This window comes from Falco biarmicus, chromosome 4 (assembly GCF_023638135.1).
Source record: "Falco biarmicus isolate bFalBia1 chromosome 4, bFalBia1.pri, whole genome shotgun sequence".
NCBI classification, from domain to species: domain Eukaryota; kingdom Metazoa; phylum Chordata; class Aves; order Falconiformes; family Falconidae; genus Falco; species Falco biarmicus.
In genome coordinates, this window is record NC_079291.1 from 9,551,399 (window position 1) to 9,565,385 (window position 13,987).

Consider the following 13,987-nt stretch of genomic DNA (forward strand, 5'->3'; position numbering starts at 1 on the left):
ACTGGAAAGTATAAGTGATACATGAAAAACAAGTGACAAGCAAGAGACCTCAAATACAAAAATTCTCAGTATTGCCACTGGGGATACAGGTGTTCAAGGATGGGTAAAACCAAGTTTGTATGTGAAATATTCACGTTGGCTGAATGAAACAGGAAGGTCAGAAGTTATACAAGAAGTTATGCTCTTATATAAATTAGTTGTACTTTCATTGTAGAAAAAATAATTCTGAAACTGTCAGAGAAATATTTAGGTGTGCATCATATATTCACTAGCTAACAAAAAGTATCAACAAGCTTAGATATTTGCTGGGGCATACTCCAAAGTCTGTTTCAAACTGAGAGCTCCCAACAAGCACTTCATTACGTGGAACATGTTTTAAGCAATAATGCATCTTTCAAGGCAGGAAAGGAACTTCACTTCAAGGAGCGATTCCTGAAATCGGTACTAAGTTTTTACTAGACTAAATAATTTCAGTTTAATTTGTATGTGTCTTACTTAATGTAAGGTAAAAGAATATATGAAGAACAGCTATGGAAATAAGAGGCTCTAAGGCAAGTAAGAATAAAAGCATGCTGCTCTGCAGCATATATTGCTATTTGGACCTCGATATCTAAAGTAAATGTATTGATATTCCAGAATATTTTCAATAAATCATGTGGTACAGCCTACAAAAGCACTGTAAATACCCTTCTTGGGTTTAGTTGTGGGTTTTTTCCCCCCATTACATCCTCCTCTACAAAACAAGGTAAAAATAAAGCGTCCTAGTTAAAAATAATTTCTTCACTATTCGCATACTGAACTTTTTCTAGTCATATTAGCATAATATTGGATTAAAACACAGTAATTGTCAGCATCACTGAACTCACGACAAGTAAATCTCTAGTATAAAGACTGAATAAGCAAGTAGGATCCATCTGACAAACATATAAAGCTATGCCCAGTGCTGAGATTCCTCAAACATTACGCATTTTATTCAAGCATATCCTAAGAAACATTTCTACATTTCTACTCTTCAAAACAATAACGCATGCTATGTATTACAGGCAGGAGCAGAATGTTTGAGTAAATTCAAAAATATACAGAAACATCATCCACAGCTACACATAGCACACACCGTTATCATTAGTTCTTTGCTTATCAAGAAGGAAACACTTATCTGCTCACATCAGCTGAATTTTCCTTCATCTCCCAGTGAGAACATTATTTAACAGGTTAGAACAAACTGGATGCTACAACTTATCTCACCATTTCGTTCAAGCAAGTGAGGGTCAGAATGTTTCTTGCCTATATCTGCAAAAGACCGAACCAGGGGAATCCGATTGCTGAACTTTTTCTCATTCTGATGATGGTGCCTTTTTAGAAGAGCCTCTCTCACATTCTCTCTTATGGATTCATCCAGCTGTCCAGAGGCAATCATGTTGTCCAAAACCATATCTACACAGTAACAACGACAAAAAAAGAAGACTATAAATACAGCTGTCAGTCTTCCTTTCACCACACTCAAGCACTGTAGTTGCACCAAATAATGATTAAAAAACCAACTTTTTTAAAAAAAAAAAGTCTTTTCTTTAGCAAAGTCATCTTCAAGAATCCACAGGAAATATTCAAAGATCTCACTAAACACACAAATGTGAGAATAAGCAAAGCACAACATGCAGATCCAAGGGACAATATTTATTAGTAGCATCATTTTAAGAAATAAGTTACTTAGTATTTTATGATTTGTGGTCATTTACTTCAACTTTCAGTGGTGACTCCCTTCCAAAAAAAAGTATATACGTATTCAACAACTCCCCACTAGAAGTGAACACACAAACAAATGGAGAACAGACTTATGACAGTCTTAACCTGGTGTTCCCTATTTTGAAAGTATACAGAATGAGATTAATTCCCTAACTCCTCTGTCATCACCTTAAGAGGCCCTAAATTCCTAAGGCTCTCTACCCAACTTCAAGAAATTCATGTGCTTTATAAGAGGAAGCATGAAACAAAAGCTACTTATGTCCTAATGAGCCGTCAAACAACATGAAGTTTCGAAAGGACATCCCATTCGTGTGCTCACATCAGGAAAGAAAGCCTTCATGTCTGCAAAAATACCTGCTGTGATTTCTTAGCTGCCTTTTTTATTATTATTATTAAAAAACAAACTTGGTTTTTGTTTGTTGCACAACTCAACATGAACCTATTTGACAATTTTTTATTATAGTTTGCCAGTCTTAGCTGAAGTCTTGAGAACCCAACTGTATTGGTAAACTACAATTACATAGACCTTCTCACAGTGAAAAAGGTTATGGCTCAGAATACCTTATAAACAAAACTGTATGCAGCAAAGTCTTTGTCAGTACAATGCACCTTCCTTCTATTACTGGCAATACAGCCTTTTGTTATAGCTTCTCAAAAGGAAACCTACCACCCTCTCCCTCCTCTGTTTTGCGTAAGAACCAAGAACACCTGCTAGGTATTCCTGGCTCATGGAAATAAGACAGTACATTTGTATGCCAAGGTGTGTTACCATACATGCTTCGTAATGGCACCTACAATTAACTTGAAACAAAGTCATGCAATCTCTTAAGACATCGTAGTTCCAACTAAAATACCTGCTACTAAAAAAGTTTAAACAGAATTAAGCAATGCCTGTTTTTCTTATGTACTAAGATTATTGCTAATTATTAAAAATAAATTATAAACCAAAACATTACTTTTACAAACCATGTATTGAACACTCTTGCTCAGTAAGTCAGGAAAACAGGAAAGGAATACCAATTTCCCGAGTGAATTTTGCAGATTTCAAATCAAAACAAGAAAAAGATTTCAAGCACTGCCAAAGTTTTTAATGCCAAAACACCTTGTCTTTCACATACATGTTGGTCAGCCCTAAGCCTAGCATGATTCCTGAGAAGGCATTCCACTGTGTGGTACCTGTAGCAAGAGATACCAGAAAATTATGTAAAACTAGTTCAAAGGCATTCAGGCTAAGCAGATTATATATATAGATAGATATATACAGGTATATGTATCTATATATGAAAAAGTCTTCAAAGCTGGTTTTATAGTATCCAAAATGACCATGTGATTAGTGAGGACACTCAACATAGGTCAAACAACATGTACAAAACTTATTTCTGCTCACCTCTTATAAAGGTGAAAAAAATATCAGATGTGCAACAATCAACTGCACTAATGGCATCAAGTTAACATCAGGCAAGTTATGATTAATAATTATGGTACTAAAGTGCACAAATAAGTCCTAAAATGTTCTGGCAGATATTTACATTTCATCTGTAGAAACAAAGACAAAGAACACATTCGGGGATTAGAACATAAAGGTAAATTCTGGGCCTCATCCTAAAATATGTAATAAAGGAGGTCCTACTCATCCAGTTGTAGCTCCTTGGGAGTGAAGTATGCAGGATCAGCTCTTTACAACCAGATGAAGAAAACTGCAGTAAACATGCACATACCTGTTTCTTCAATACATATTTTCAAGAACATAAAAAGACACCATCAAAAACATCAAGTTATAGATTAAAATTTAGGAGTATTTAAAAAATAAAGTTTTGCTGCAACCTGCTATCTCATCTAGTGTGTTTGCTCTCATGTCCAACATGACCGTCCCATTAAGAATACAGCTTCGCAGTTCAAAGAGACTGTGCAGAGACAGAGTTGCTACATAAGGCTTGCTCCACCGATCACCACCATCTTCAACATCTTCTTCAAATTTCAGCCACCTGAAATGTATGCACATATTTGTATTTCTCCTGGAAGACCAACAACATGGCAAGCAATCCCATTCTTCCCTGTGGCTTCTGTATGACATGAAACTGGAAACCCCATCAGCTCATACCAGCTTTCATTTTCTCACACAACCCAACCATTGACAGTCACAACATTTTTGGCAGGCCTGTTAACCACACTCACTTGTTTTAGTTTTCACCCATTTTCTTTCTTTTGGTTTGAACAATGCCTGTCTACTCACAAGTTCTTGTGAACAAGTGTGGGATTGTGCCTTTTTATGCGATTTGCATATCTCTATCTCATCAGTATGTCAGGATTTGAAAACTGTCTGAAACATACCACATACCATGTTCAAGTCTCATAGGGTGCTAAGTCAGACACAAGAGCTAGGTAATACTAGTATGTGTAACTACAAGTTGATCTTGATTCTGACTTACAGGCATTATGTAAATTGAACTTCTGCAAAAGCTAGCATGCAATAAGGTAATTAGAAGTACTGAATGCAGAAGAATTTAGTACAACACCTATGCAGAAGGAAGCAACTTAACCAACATGAGCCAAAAATAATCATGGCATCCTGTAACGTTCATGCATGCAATTTGCAAAATACTAATGGAATACTACCCGAGAAGAACATATGTAAATATCCAATGTTCTTCATGACAATTAATATATCAGCAATAATACAGCAAAGTGATTTCTGAGATTGCAGATACTGTGCTCCAGGGCTGAACACTTGTACATATAACTAAGCACCTTTTACAACATTTGGCATGACCAGTCAACACAGCATCAGTAAGACTGAGGGTCTCTTGAGAACCATATCGATTCTTCCAGAGCTGGACAGCCAGAACAAACATTTTGATTTTCTGAGCATGAATTGAGTGAACAACTCCTCCAGTTCAGGAAAATTCTAACCTAGACCTGGTTTGCAGTTCTTCTGAAATAAAACCACTAGAAGATAAGAGCTTGAACAGTCTACTTTTAGCATACCTAGCAGTTTCTTTCCATTCATATTCTTCTCCATCCCTGAAGCACAGCTCATCCATTTCAGTGAAGAGATCATGGGGAATGTGTTCATCATCATCTTCAGTACCCAAGATAAATTGCACTCGTTGGGATGGTGTGTCTTGAAGAAAAGCAGAAATTGAACAATTAAAAGAATTCATACTTCTGTTATGCAAGAAGCACCACATAACAGTTAAACCTCCTGCTTTCAGTTAGAAATATGCAGCACAATGTCTTCAAGAGAAGAGGAACAAAAGAAACATGGACGTTTCTTTAGAAGGAGCCTCCCTTTTAAAATTTTTCTTTGCTTCTGAAAACAAAACACCTAGAAATTTTAAGTTTACAAAATGCAAAAGTAACATTAGTTCTTCTATATGTTAACAACATGAAAATAAACATCAACAGCAAAATTATTAAAAAAAGTAAAAACTAATATACCAGAGAGCTAGAAACCTTGTTTTCTCTCTGAAAACAAAATGATACCATCATGACACAGACACTAATTAAAAGGAGGGGGGCAGGGGGGAAACAAACAAAAACCCACAGGTTGTCAGAAACAAGCAGCCTGACATATGTTGGTTGCCCTAGTAACAGTTCAAGATGCTAAATAGCCGAGTTGTCTTGCCTTCCCCCTCCGCCACACACAGCGGGTACCCAGGCACTCATATCATTAGAGCAGCAGATTTTTCAGTGGCCTGGTGCTACTTACATAGGAGGGAAAACACTATTAACTTTCTCATTGCACGGTTGGAGCACTGTACATAAATAAGCATCAGAAAGTAGAAACTACACACCTGAAATGTTGAGGAAATATTTTAACTTCTCAGAGCATAATGCCTAGTGGAACAGGCTCAGTAATAACTCATAACAAAATTTAACTATCTTTACTGATTAAATATTAAGTAGTGGACTCCACTGCTATTAGCAAAGCTTAAAAAAAACCACACCAATAAAAACACATGGGTTTAGAGGTATTTTTAACACTATACACAGATCTTGTTTCAACTCAAGGGAGAGCTTTCAGATTACAAGGGTTCAGTAACAGCAATCACGTTAACTCAAGGAAGATTAGAGATGGAAAATCCAGGGTAAAACTCAATTTTTAAAATTTTACTTTGCTTACTGAAACATCACTCTCACAGCTGCTAAACCTGAACATACAACTGCATGCTTCCACTGCACAAGGAAGATCACCTTTAAGTTTAGGCATAATATCTGAATTACTAATAAACTTCCTTCAGACCTGAATTTTGCACTTTTTTTTTTTTGCCAATTATTGTTCTGGCATACATCGTAATCCAATAACATAATTCTGAAATGAGATCCTGAATACAAAAAGCATTTATTATCAGTTAAGATCTACAGCAGCTTATCTCTTTTCCAAAACCAGCATATCATAAGAATCCTGCCATACCCTGCATATTCGGGATAGAGAAGTAACCAGAAGACAGAACTGATTTTCTACCTATTTAACATTACTTGCTGCTTCAGAACCTGTACGGTAAGACACTACATCCATAAGACCAAATGATAATCATTTGTATTTGGGAGGGCAAGTTTTGAAAATGGATGAAACGAAGAACTGTAGGAGAATGGTGAAAGGAGACTTGTCAAAGCATTCCAATTTGAAAACACTTCCCCCCCCCCCCAGGAAACTGGCCAGTGAACAGCATAGTGCCCATGCCTGAAGTGGAACATCGCACCGTAACTTTCCCGTTCATTACCGTCTAGAAGTATATTAGAGGTCTCAAAGAAAAACTGCTAAGAGTACTGCCAAATAATTTCATTTCAAAGAATGGTAAGACAAAGTTGTCGTCATCTCTTGATGACAAAGGGCAGGCCAGGGGAGTGCTGCCTGATCCAAAACTAAAACTTAGAAGGCAGTACAATTCCTTTAGTAACAGACAGCAAGAAGGCTGAAGTAAATATTTTAATAAGTCAGTGATCAAATTACCATGGCAAATGCTGCTTCACAGCTACATTCATACTTTCAAGAATCCTGAGTGACAGAGAAAGCATAATACAAGGCTACACAATCTGGAAAAAGGTGTCTAATTTAAATAAGAGATTTTTATGCTACAGGCGAGTATTACGAAGCTCTATTCTAACCTATTCAGTGCAGGCTGCTGAACACTCACGCAGACAGCTGGATGAGGTCCAACAACTTATGATTTAGATAAAACACGACCACAAAATCCTCACCCGATTGTACACAGAAAGACATTATTTACACTGAGAGTAAAAGAACAGCAGAAAAACCATTTAAGCACAGAGTAACTACTACAAGTTTATTTTCAAGACAAACAGAACTAGCACAACAGATTTCTTACCATATGATGGAGACTCTCGGCCATCCTCTCTGTCAGTTTCTTTTTCTTTTTTTCTTCTGTGATGCCTGTGCCCACGATGTCTGTGTCGCCGACGGCCTTGCTTTCCAAAAGGGACGTGAACTCCAATATACACCGCTCTGTGGCCTTTTTAAGAAAGTTAAAAAGGAAACAATTTTTAAAAAATTACCTCCTGCCCAAATCTAGTGTCGGTGTCAAAAAGGCAGAGTTCGACAAAAACACACAAAAGCACTCTGCAAAACTACCTTTAGTGAACAAATACCACATTTCTTTTCTGTCCTTCCCTGATGTCAAGGAACTAGCGCTACACTCATTTCCCTGTTAAATTGGGCCATGTTCTCATTCATTTTATGAACTCTGTTGTGAAACAAGTGACATAGAAACACAAGCTTGACCTGCAACACTGGAAGAAGCTACTTGATAAACACCAACACAAGGCAGAGAAATCACATGATGCTCCTCTTTTTTGAAGGGAATCGTATCAGGATAGCTGTTAAAATGGCAAGATGTAATCTCATAGTTCAGTTCAGAAATTAACCATCAGTTATCAAGCCTGCAAGGAGCCTTCTCTGCTCAAATGAACTGCCAATATTTCTTCAAGTAGCATGTAACACATCTAGGCGAACACAATACTCCACTACACCATTAACATAAGCTTCAGTTTAGGAGCATAAAAGGAACTTGTTTTTGGAAACATGCCAAAATGTCAAATAACTTAAAGAGAAGGTTGGGATTTTTTTCCTATTCTAGAATTTTTAAATAAATTCAGGTAGCGCATCCTCAAATTAATATATACTCCACTCCTCTAAAATATGTACGTCAAACATTATTTTTTTTCTTTGTCCTTTCACATTACGGCAATACTAGCATCAACAACTTGGCAAAAGAAATCCATCAACAGACTGTCACGAACACATTACTACCATGTCTCCTGTAATGGAGACAGCATGTACAATAATATTTTCAATTTCTTTTTCAACAGAGTCAGGAAGAAACACCTTAACTATAAGCCTGGAGGTTAACACTAAATACTCTTCTACCATATGAAACTGTTATTACAGAAGACTGACATTAACAAAAGGAAAAGGAAGTGGTTTTCCAGCTCTGAGAGATGCAAATTTACAGAAGACAAACAAGCCCTAGGACTTGTGACTGTACACATACATGCATGTATATGAGTGTACAGCATGTGCACACACACACACTCAACATTACAGACATAAAAAAATTCTGGTGATTACAGAGTTTTAAAGAAAATGTGGTAGAATGTCAAATTTGAAGAATTTGTAAGCCCAAAACTTTCATAAAGCAGTACTTTTTACAGTGCTACATAAGCAAAAAGACCAAGCGAAAATCAGTGATAATGCATTAATAAGTTCAACGTTTAATGAATTTGGTCACGATTCCTTTCCAAGTTACAAGACCTGATTCTTGACATACTAGTTTTAATTAGAATCAACTATGACCAGATCTGAAATTTAGTATATTAAAAGCTATTTGCTTCCATGTAAGAGTGGAAAACAGATTAATTTGCTGAAGCATTCGTCAGTCCCATTTATAGAGAAAGATGCGCTTTTTTGTGAGCTTCTTCGAACAAGAACACACTCAGCCCTTGCCAGGCAGCCTGGCCTCCACAACTACTATGCACTATGAAATTCCCAGAGAAATTAATGCAAATGTGGCACCTAAACATAAATTAATGCATTTGATATATGAGTAGGTGGCCCCTAACATTATTGATACCTTTGCAATACAAGTGTCTTACGTATAGGGGAAGCAAAAGTACTCAGTTGAAAAATAGTTGCATTACTCACCAAACCCCACTCAAAGCTGCCTAGTGCAACCAACTGACCCACCACTCACTGTCATCATCCCTGTTAGGATTTTTTGTATTATTTTATATATTCAATTAGCAAGTATTAAACTATACTTATATATAAACAGTTCTATTTGTTGTCAGCGATTGATTTTATGAAGGAACTATTTTTTCCTCAAAGAAACTCAAACATATTTCTAGCAGAAGTGCCTTTTGTTTAGTATCAGTAAGACTGTTTTAAGCACGTGCTTTAATCATTGCACAAAAAAAACTTGCAGGTGATTACTTTCTAGAAAATTTCAGGAATCTGAAATTGCTCAAGATTTTACTTCCTGAAAAATAAGGATGACTTCCACATTTTGATCTCTTACTTTTCCCATAAATGAAGACAAAAAAAGCCACATTGTTTTCTATACCAAAGAACAAACCAAAATCCCATACAATTTTTTTCAAGAGCCTCAATCTTAAAACAATTCATCCTGCTATTGCAAAAATTAGCATTTGTAACAGTGTGGTTTCTATAGCCAAAGACCACATTGCTGCATGGTGGAACAAGGAAACAAGAAGTCCACCTCCTTTTACAAAACTGCAGTCTGAAAATTTTTCAGTAGAAAAGTTTGGAGGAGAGCAGGTATGTTGCAGAGGGGCAGCTAAAAGCTAGGGAAAACCTAGCTGAAGTAAGCAACAAACAGAAGGTGTTTTTAAACACCCTGTAACCACAGCAAATCACTTTTCCTACCCAAAATGCACTGAACTCTCAGCTATCGCTACATCCAGGTGCCTCAGATGTTTCAAGGCACACCAAGCAGGCACTCGCTGCTCAACTGAGTCCTCCACCTGGGCAGCCAGCCCACAACCTACATTTAGCATTACTTTCTACTCCAGAAGGAAACTTTAAAGTGCCTTCTCACTACCCCAGCAGACTGGGCTATCACAAAGCCGTGGGAACAGGCAGCAGTGGGTTACCCTGCCCTTCAGCCCACGCTGCCCAGAAGTGGCTGCTGTGTGAAAGGAGACTTCCTCACATGGGGGCGAATGTGAAACAAGAACACCTTCCCCCAGTCACTCCTCTGTATGCCAAGAGATCAGACTGCTACACCTGCAGCTCTATTTTTGGGCAAATGCGAAACACTTAAGAGCAAGATGATTTTCAGTGATTATTAAGTAACATGTGTTGCAATCCAATGTCATTCTATCAGATTAATTTCAAGAAAAAACCTTGATGTTGAAAAACAGCCTCAATAATTTTTGTTTTCCCAGAGCAAACATGGGGGGTGGCAGTACAACAAACTAACCAAGGAAAGTTCAGCTATTGCAAACACCACCTTATGAGTGCACCGGCCTGTTCCTTGAAAAAGGAGAGGGGTTTTTTGTTTGTTTGGTGGGGGGTTTTTTTGGTATCACAGACATTCATAAACAAAGGCATCTCCTCTACTACCTAGGAAATCCAAAACTACTATTGTTGTGTACACTGTCATGATTACCCAAAAGCATGTTGCAGGTATATTGAACTCCAAAAGGCAGGGCAAAACTGCATAACAACAGCTGGACAAGCTTAACTTTAGTTCTAACTCCACAAAGCAGAGCACTTGGAAGTCCTCTAAATACAAGGACAGCTGTATTGAGTAGGTCTGTGCTCCCTTAAGTTTAACTACTCTTGTCTGAATAATGAATGGTTGCAGATAAAGATTTACTTACAAACACAAAAAGGAAAAAAATGAAACAAAAGCACAGGGGTATTTTTTCTTTATTCCCAATGAACAGGGCAAAACAACTTGCAGTTGCTTCACCTTGGCCAAAAACAAAGCCAGAAAGGCAAGGAGTATAATAGCAATGGAGAAAAAGTTAACTCTAAAAAGGCTGGAATTAATATTATTAGCATCAGTATCATTTTGAAAGTGACCACAACCTTTTACTTGAATATTGTTTTTAAAAGATTGAAAGGTACAATTATGTGACCTTCAAAGCTGTATCCAAACAAACATCTGTACCACACTTGAGCAAAGCTTGTTACAGAATTACTTTAAACCAATGATCAATAGAATTAGTAGACTGCTGGACCCTAAATTTAGTAACACAAAGCTCAAGAGATAATTGTTCATTTTAATCTAACATGACTTTATCCAAGCTTAGCTGTTCAAATCCATCAAGAGTATTTATCACACAAGGTCCTTATCAGTACAAAACAAATTTAAATATCAGGAGCTTGCTACATGTCTCCATCACATGGTTGGTCTTATTTGAAAAGCCAGTTTATATCAAGTCCTATAAAACCGACAATATAGAAAATGCTCTTTTTAAGTTCCCTGGTTTCTACCCAAAGCTCCTACACGACGACTTCTAAAGTCTGAAAGAGATCAAAAACATGTATACAAAAATGCTCTCATGTGGCAACCCTGTTAAGTCCAATTCCACACAGAACTTTTTTTTTTCTACTCATCATTTTGTTACTTAGATGTCTTTCAAGATTCATACAAAGAAGGACATTCTTCCCCGTGTTAACAAGAGAAAGCAAAGAAAGCCATGTTAATATCTATGAATTCTCAAATCCTGTTGCTTTGAAATCTGAACTGCAGAGATCATACATTAATTACAGTTCTAAAGGACATCTGGAGGTGGACTATCTGGTCCAATCTTGCTCAAAGGATAGCCAACTTCAAAGCTGAAGCCATCTTTCTGATCAGGTTGGTCAGGATGTCACCCAGCCAAGCTCTGAGTATCTGTAAGGACAGATAATCTACAGCTCTCCAGGCAACCTACTCCAACATATAATATGCTGCATGAAAAAGATTTCCGGATATCCAATCAGCACTTCCAATACTGCATCTTGCATGTGGTCCCCCCTCGCCCTTTCACTATGCACCCAACAAACGTCTGACTCCACCTTCTTGGCAAGTTCCCCCAACATTCTACTGAAGGCACAGACTCCATGACAATTACTAGTTTTCCAAAAATCTTCACATAATCATCTGAGGACACATCACTTTTTACACACATACATTTTATTTATACACTAAAGCCTTTATTTAATCAAATAATGTCATAATCAATCTTGTCCCAGCATGGAAAAAATGGAGGATCTACAGGAGAGATTCTAATCTGTTCCTTCAGACCATAAAATCTGAAAAGCAGCAGCTGCTTGATGTCTTTAACTCACATCACCAAAAACACACTACCCTAATAGGAAGCATTTGAAATCTATCTTTATCTGATGCCTTGACATTAGTTCCCCTTACATCACAGGAAGTACTTACATGCACAAAAATAAGCTCAATGCAATTTATTAGTACACCTTATAACTCTTCTGCCACAGCCCTGCTCCAAAGGTAGAAGCACACAAATGGGAAAAATAATCTTAGGTGGATGGAAGAAGTGAAGAGTGAGAACAAGAAGTGTCTTTTCACGCCCAAAAAAAACTTACAGCCCAAAGGTCTTCTCCAAATATTCTCTGTTCTGGTGAAGCTTAGGGAACAAGTAGAATTCCTAGTTTACACACGCATCCCCCATTTGTGTAAAGTTGATTTATTTATAATAAAAATTCTGAAAATTCGCTCAAGTCAGTAGTACACTGAAAATACTGCTACTATGTCAATTCTTTGATGTTCTGGTTACAAGTAATGCCACATTTCTGAAGTATGCAAATAAATGTACAATTTAGTATTGATAGCGAAGTCCTCAGTGTGAGACAGAAACTAAGTATTTCAAAATAAACTGCATTATTTTAGCTTTTTTTATAAACTTCTGTCATATGAAACATTCCCAAGAAAGCGTCAAAATATTTTCTAAAGAATTAATGAAGTAAAATTGAATATAAAGTATTTTAATATAATCTTGGTCTCCCATGCATGACCAGACCATAAAAAAACCCTATTACCACCAAGGATTTTTTTTTCTGTGCTTTGTCAAAATAATTATTTGACAAAAATTACCTCTTGCTTTCAGAATAAAGCATTTGAAATAAGATTTTCTAACCAAATCTGTACAAAGGAGTAAAGAAAATTCATTCACAGGACAGTTACATGCCATAGCTGGAGCCCAAAGAGTCTCCACAGTACAGCATATTTTAGAATCTGTTAAAACTCCTGCACTGCAGTCTGAAATCTCCTGTTGCTCCTGGTAATTAAGCATATCTGAGAATATGCTCTTTATACTAAAATACTTGGACAGATAAAATTGAGAAGCGTAATCCAAAGATCTAGTATGTAGAGCATATGGTAAAGCAGCTCAGTAGGAGTGTTTTCTCACTACACAATGAAAGCATCATATTTTGTTGACTGGTAGAAGCAGTAAATGCCAGATTTCTCATTACACACAAGTGATTTTTTTTCTGGTTTAAAGCCAAATAGGACTTGGTAGTGGCGGTCAAAAAAAAAATGCACTGAATACTCCCATCTGACAATCAACAACATTCAAGAAGGCGTTATCAGTAATGACATTAGACGTGCAGGTAGTGACACCGATAGGAAAAGCTCAGTGCCAGCTGCCAGAGCTGCACAGGGATCCTGGCACAGCAGGTCCACCCCAGGTCTCTGTGGCCCACCGCCAGCATCCACCGCCCTTGGCAGGCAGAGGAGCCAGCACCGGTACCTGCGGGAGCGGTGGCTGGCTCCTGCCCTTGCACTGCACAGCCGAGTCAGACCAACTCGCTCGAGGTTCTTGGTCCCACCCGCCTCCACAGCAGAGCTCAGAAAAAGACACACACATACCTACGGTAGTTTCACAGTTGTTTCTGTTGGAGGGGAGAAAACCTAGAAACACGCAAATCAAGCAAAAGTCCCATTATGATCAAAGACTGGCCCTTCACCCATTATAAAGAAAGTGATGCTCTCAGCCCTTAGTGGATGCCATACCCTGTAAGGACACAAGGCCTCCGCATTCGTAACACTGCCCTTGTGAAGTATTTCAAAAGAAACATTTGCAAAGATTTTCCCACTTCATCCATGGGCCACAAAAACATTCTCATTACACGTTTGACTACACTGCTTTCAGGTGCAACTGCTGCACACAGCCTTAAAGGGATCAGCTTGCCCCCAAACGCGTCTATTTCCTGATATTTTAAGATATGAAGAATATTACAGAG

General features: G+C 37.6%; 1 protein-coding gene across 7 annotated transcripts in view; it reads right to left on the reverse strand.

The window, feature by feature from the left end:
* SLC4A7 (solute carrier family 4 member 7) overlaps nt 1-13,987 on the reverse strand; it is a 97,568-nt gene that overhangs the window by 40,765 nt on the left and 42,816 nt on the right. For 5 of the 7 annotated variants that reach the window (XM_056338589.1, XM_056338587.1, XM_056338593.1 and 2 more), the window contains exons 3-6: nt 7,074-7,217; nt 4,729-4,864; nt 3,568-3,728; nt 1,246-1,434 (exon numbers count right to left, since the gene is read on the reverse strand). In XM_056338589.1, the coding sequence (XP_056194564.1) occupies nt 1,246-1,434; nt 3,568-3,728; nt 4,729-4,864; nt 7,074-7,217 (630 nt within the window). Of the gene's footprint in view, nt 1-1,245; nt 1,435-3,130; nt 3,522-3,567; nt 3,729-4,728; nt 4,865-7,073; nt 7,218-7,336; nt 7,479-13,987 lie in introns of those variants that run through there. The other 2 variants (XM_056338591.1, XM_056338592.1) reach the window with 2 other exon arrangements.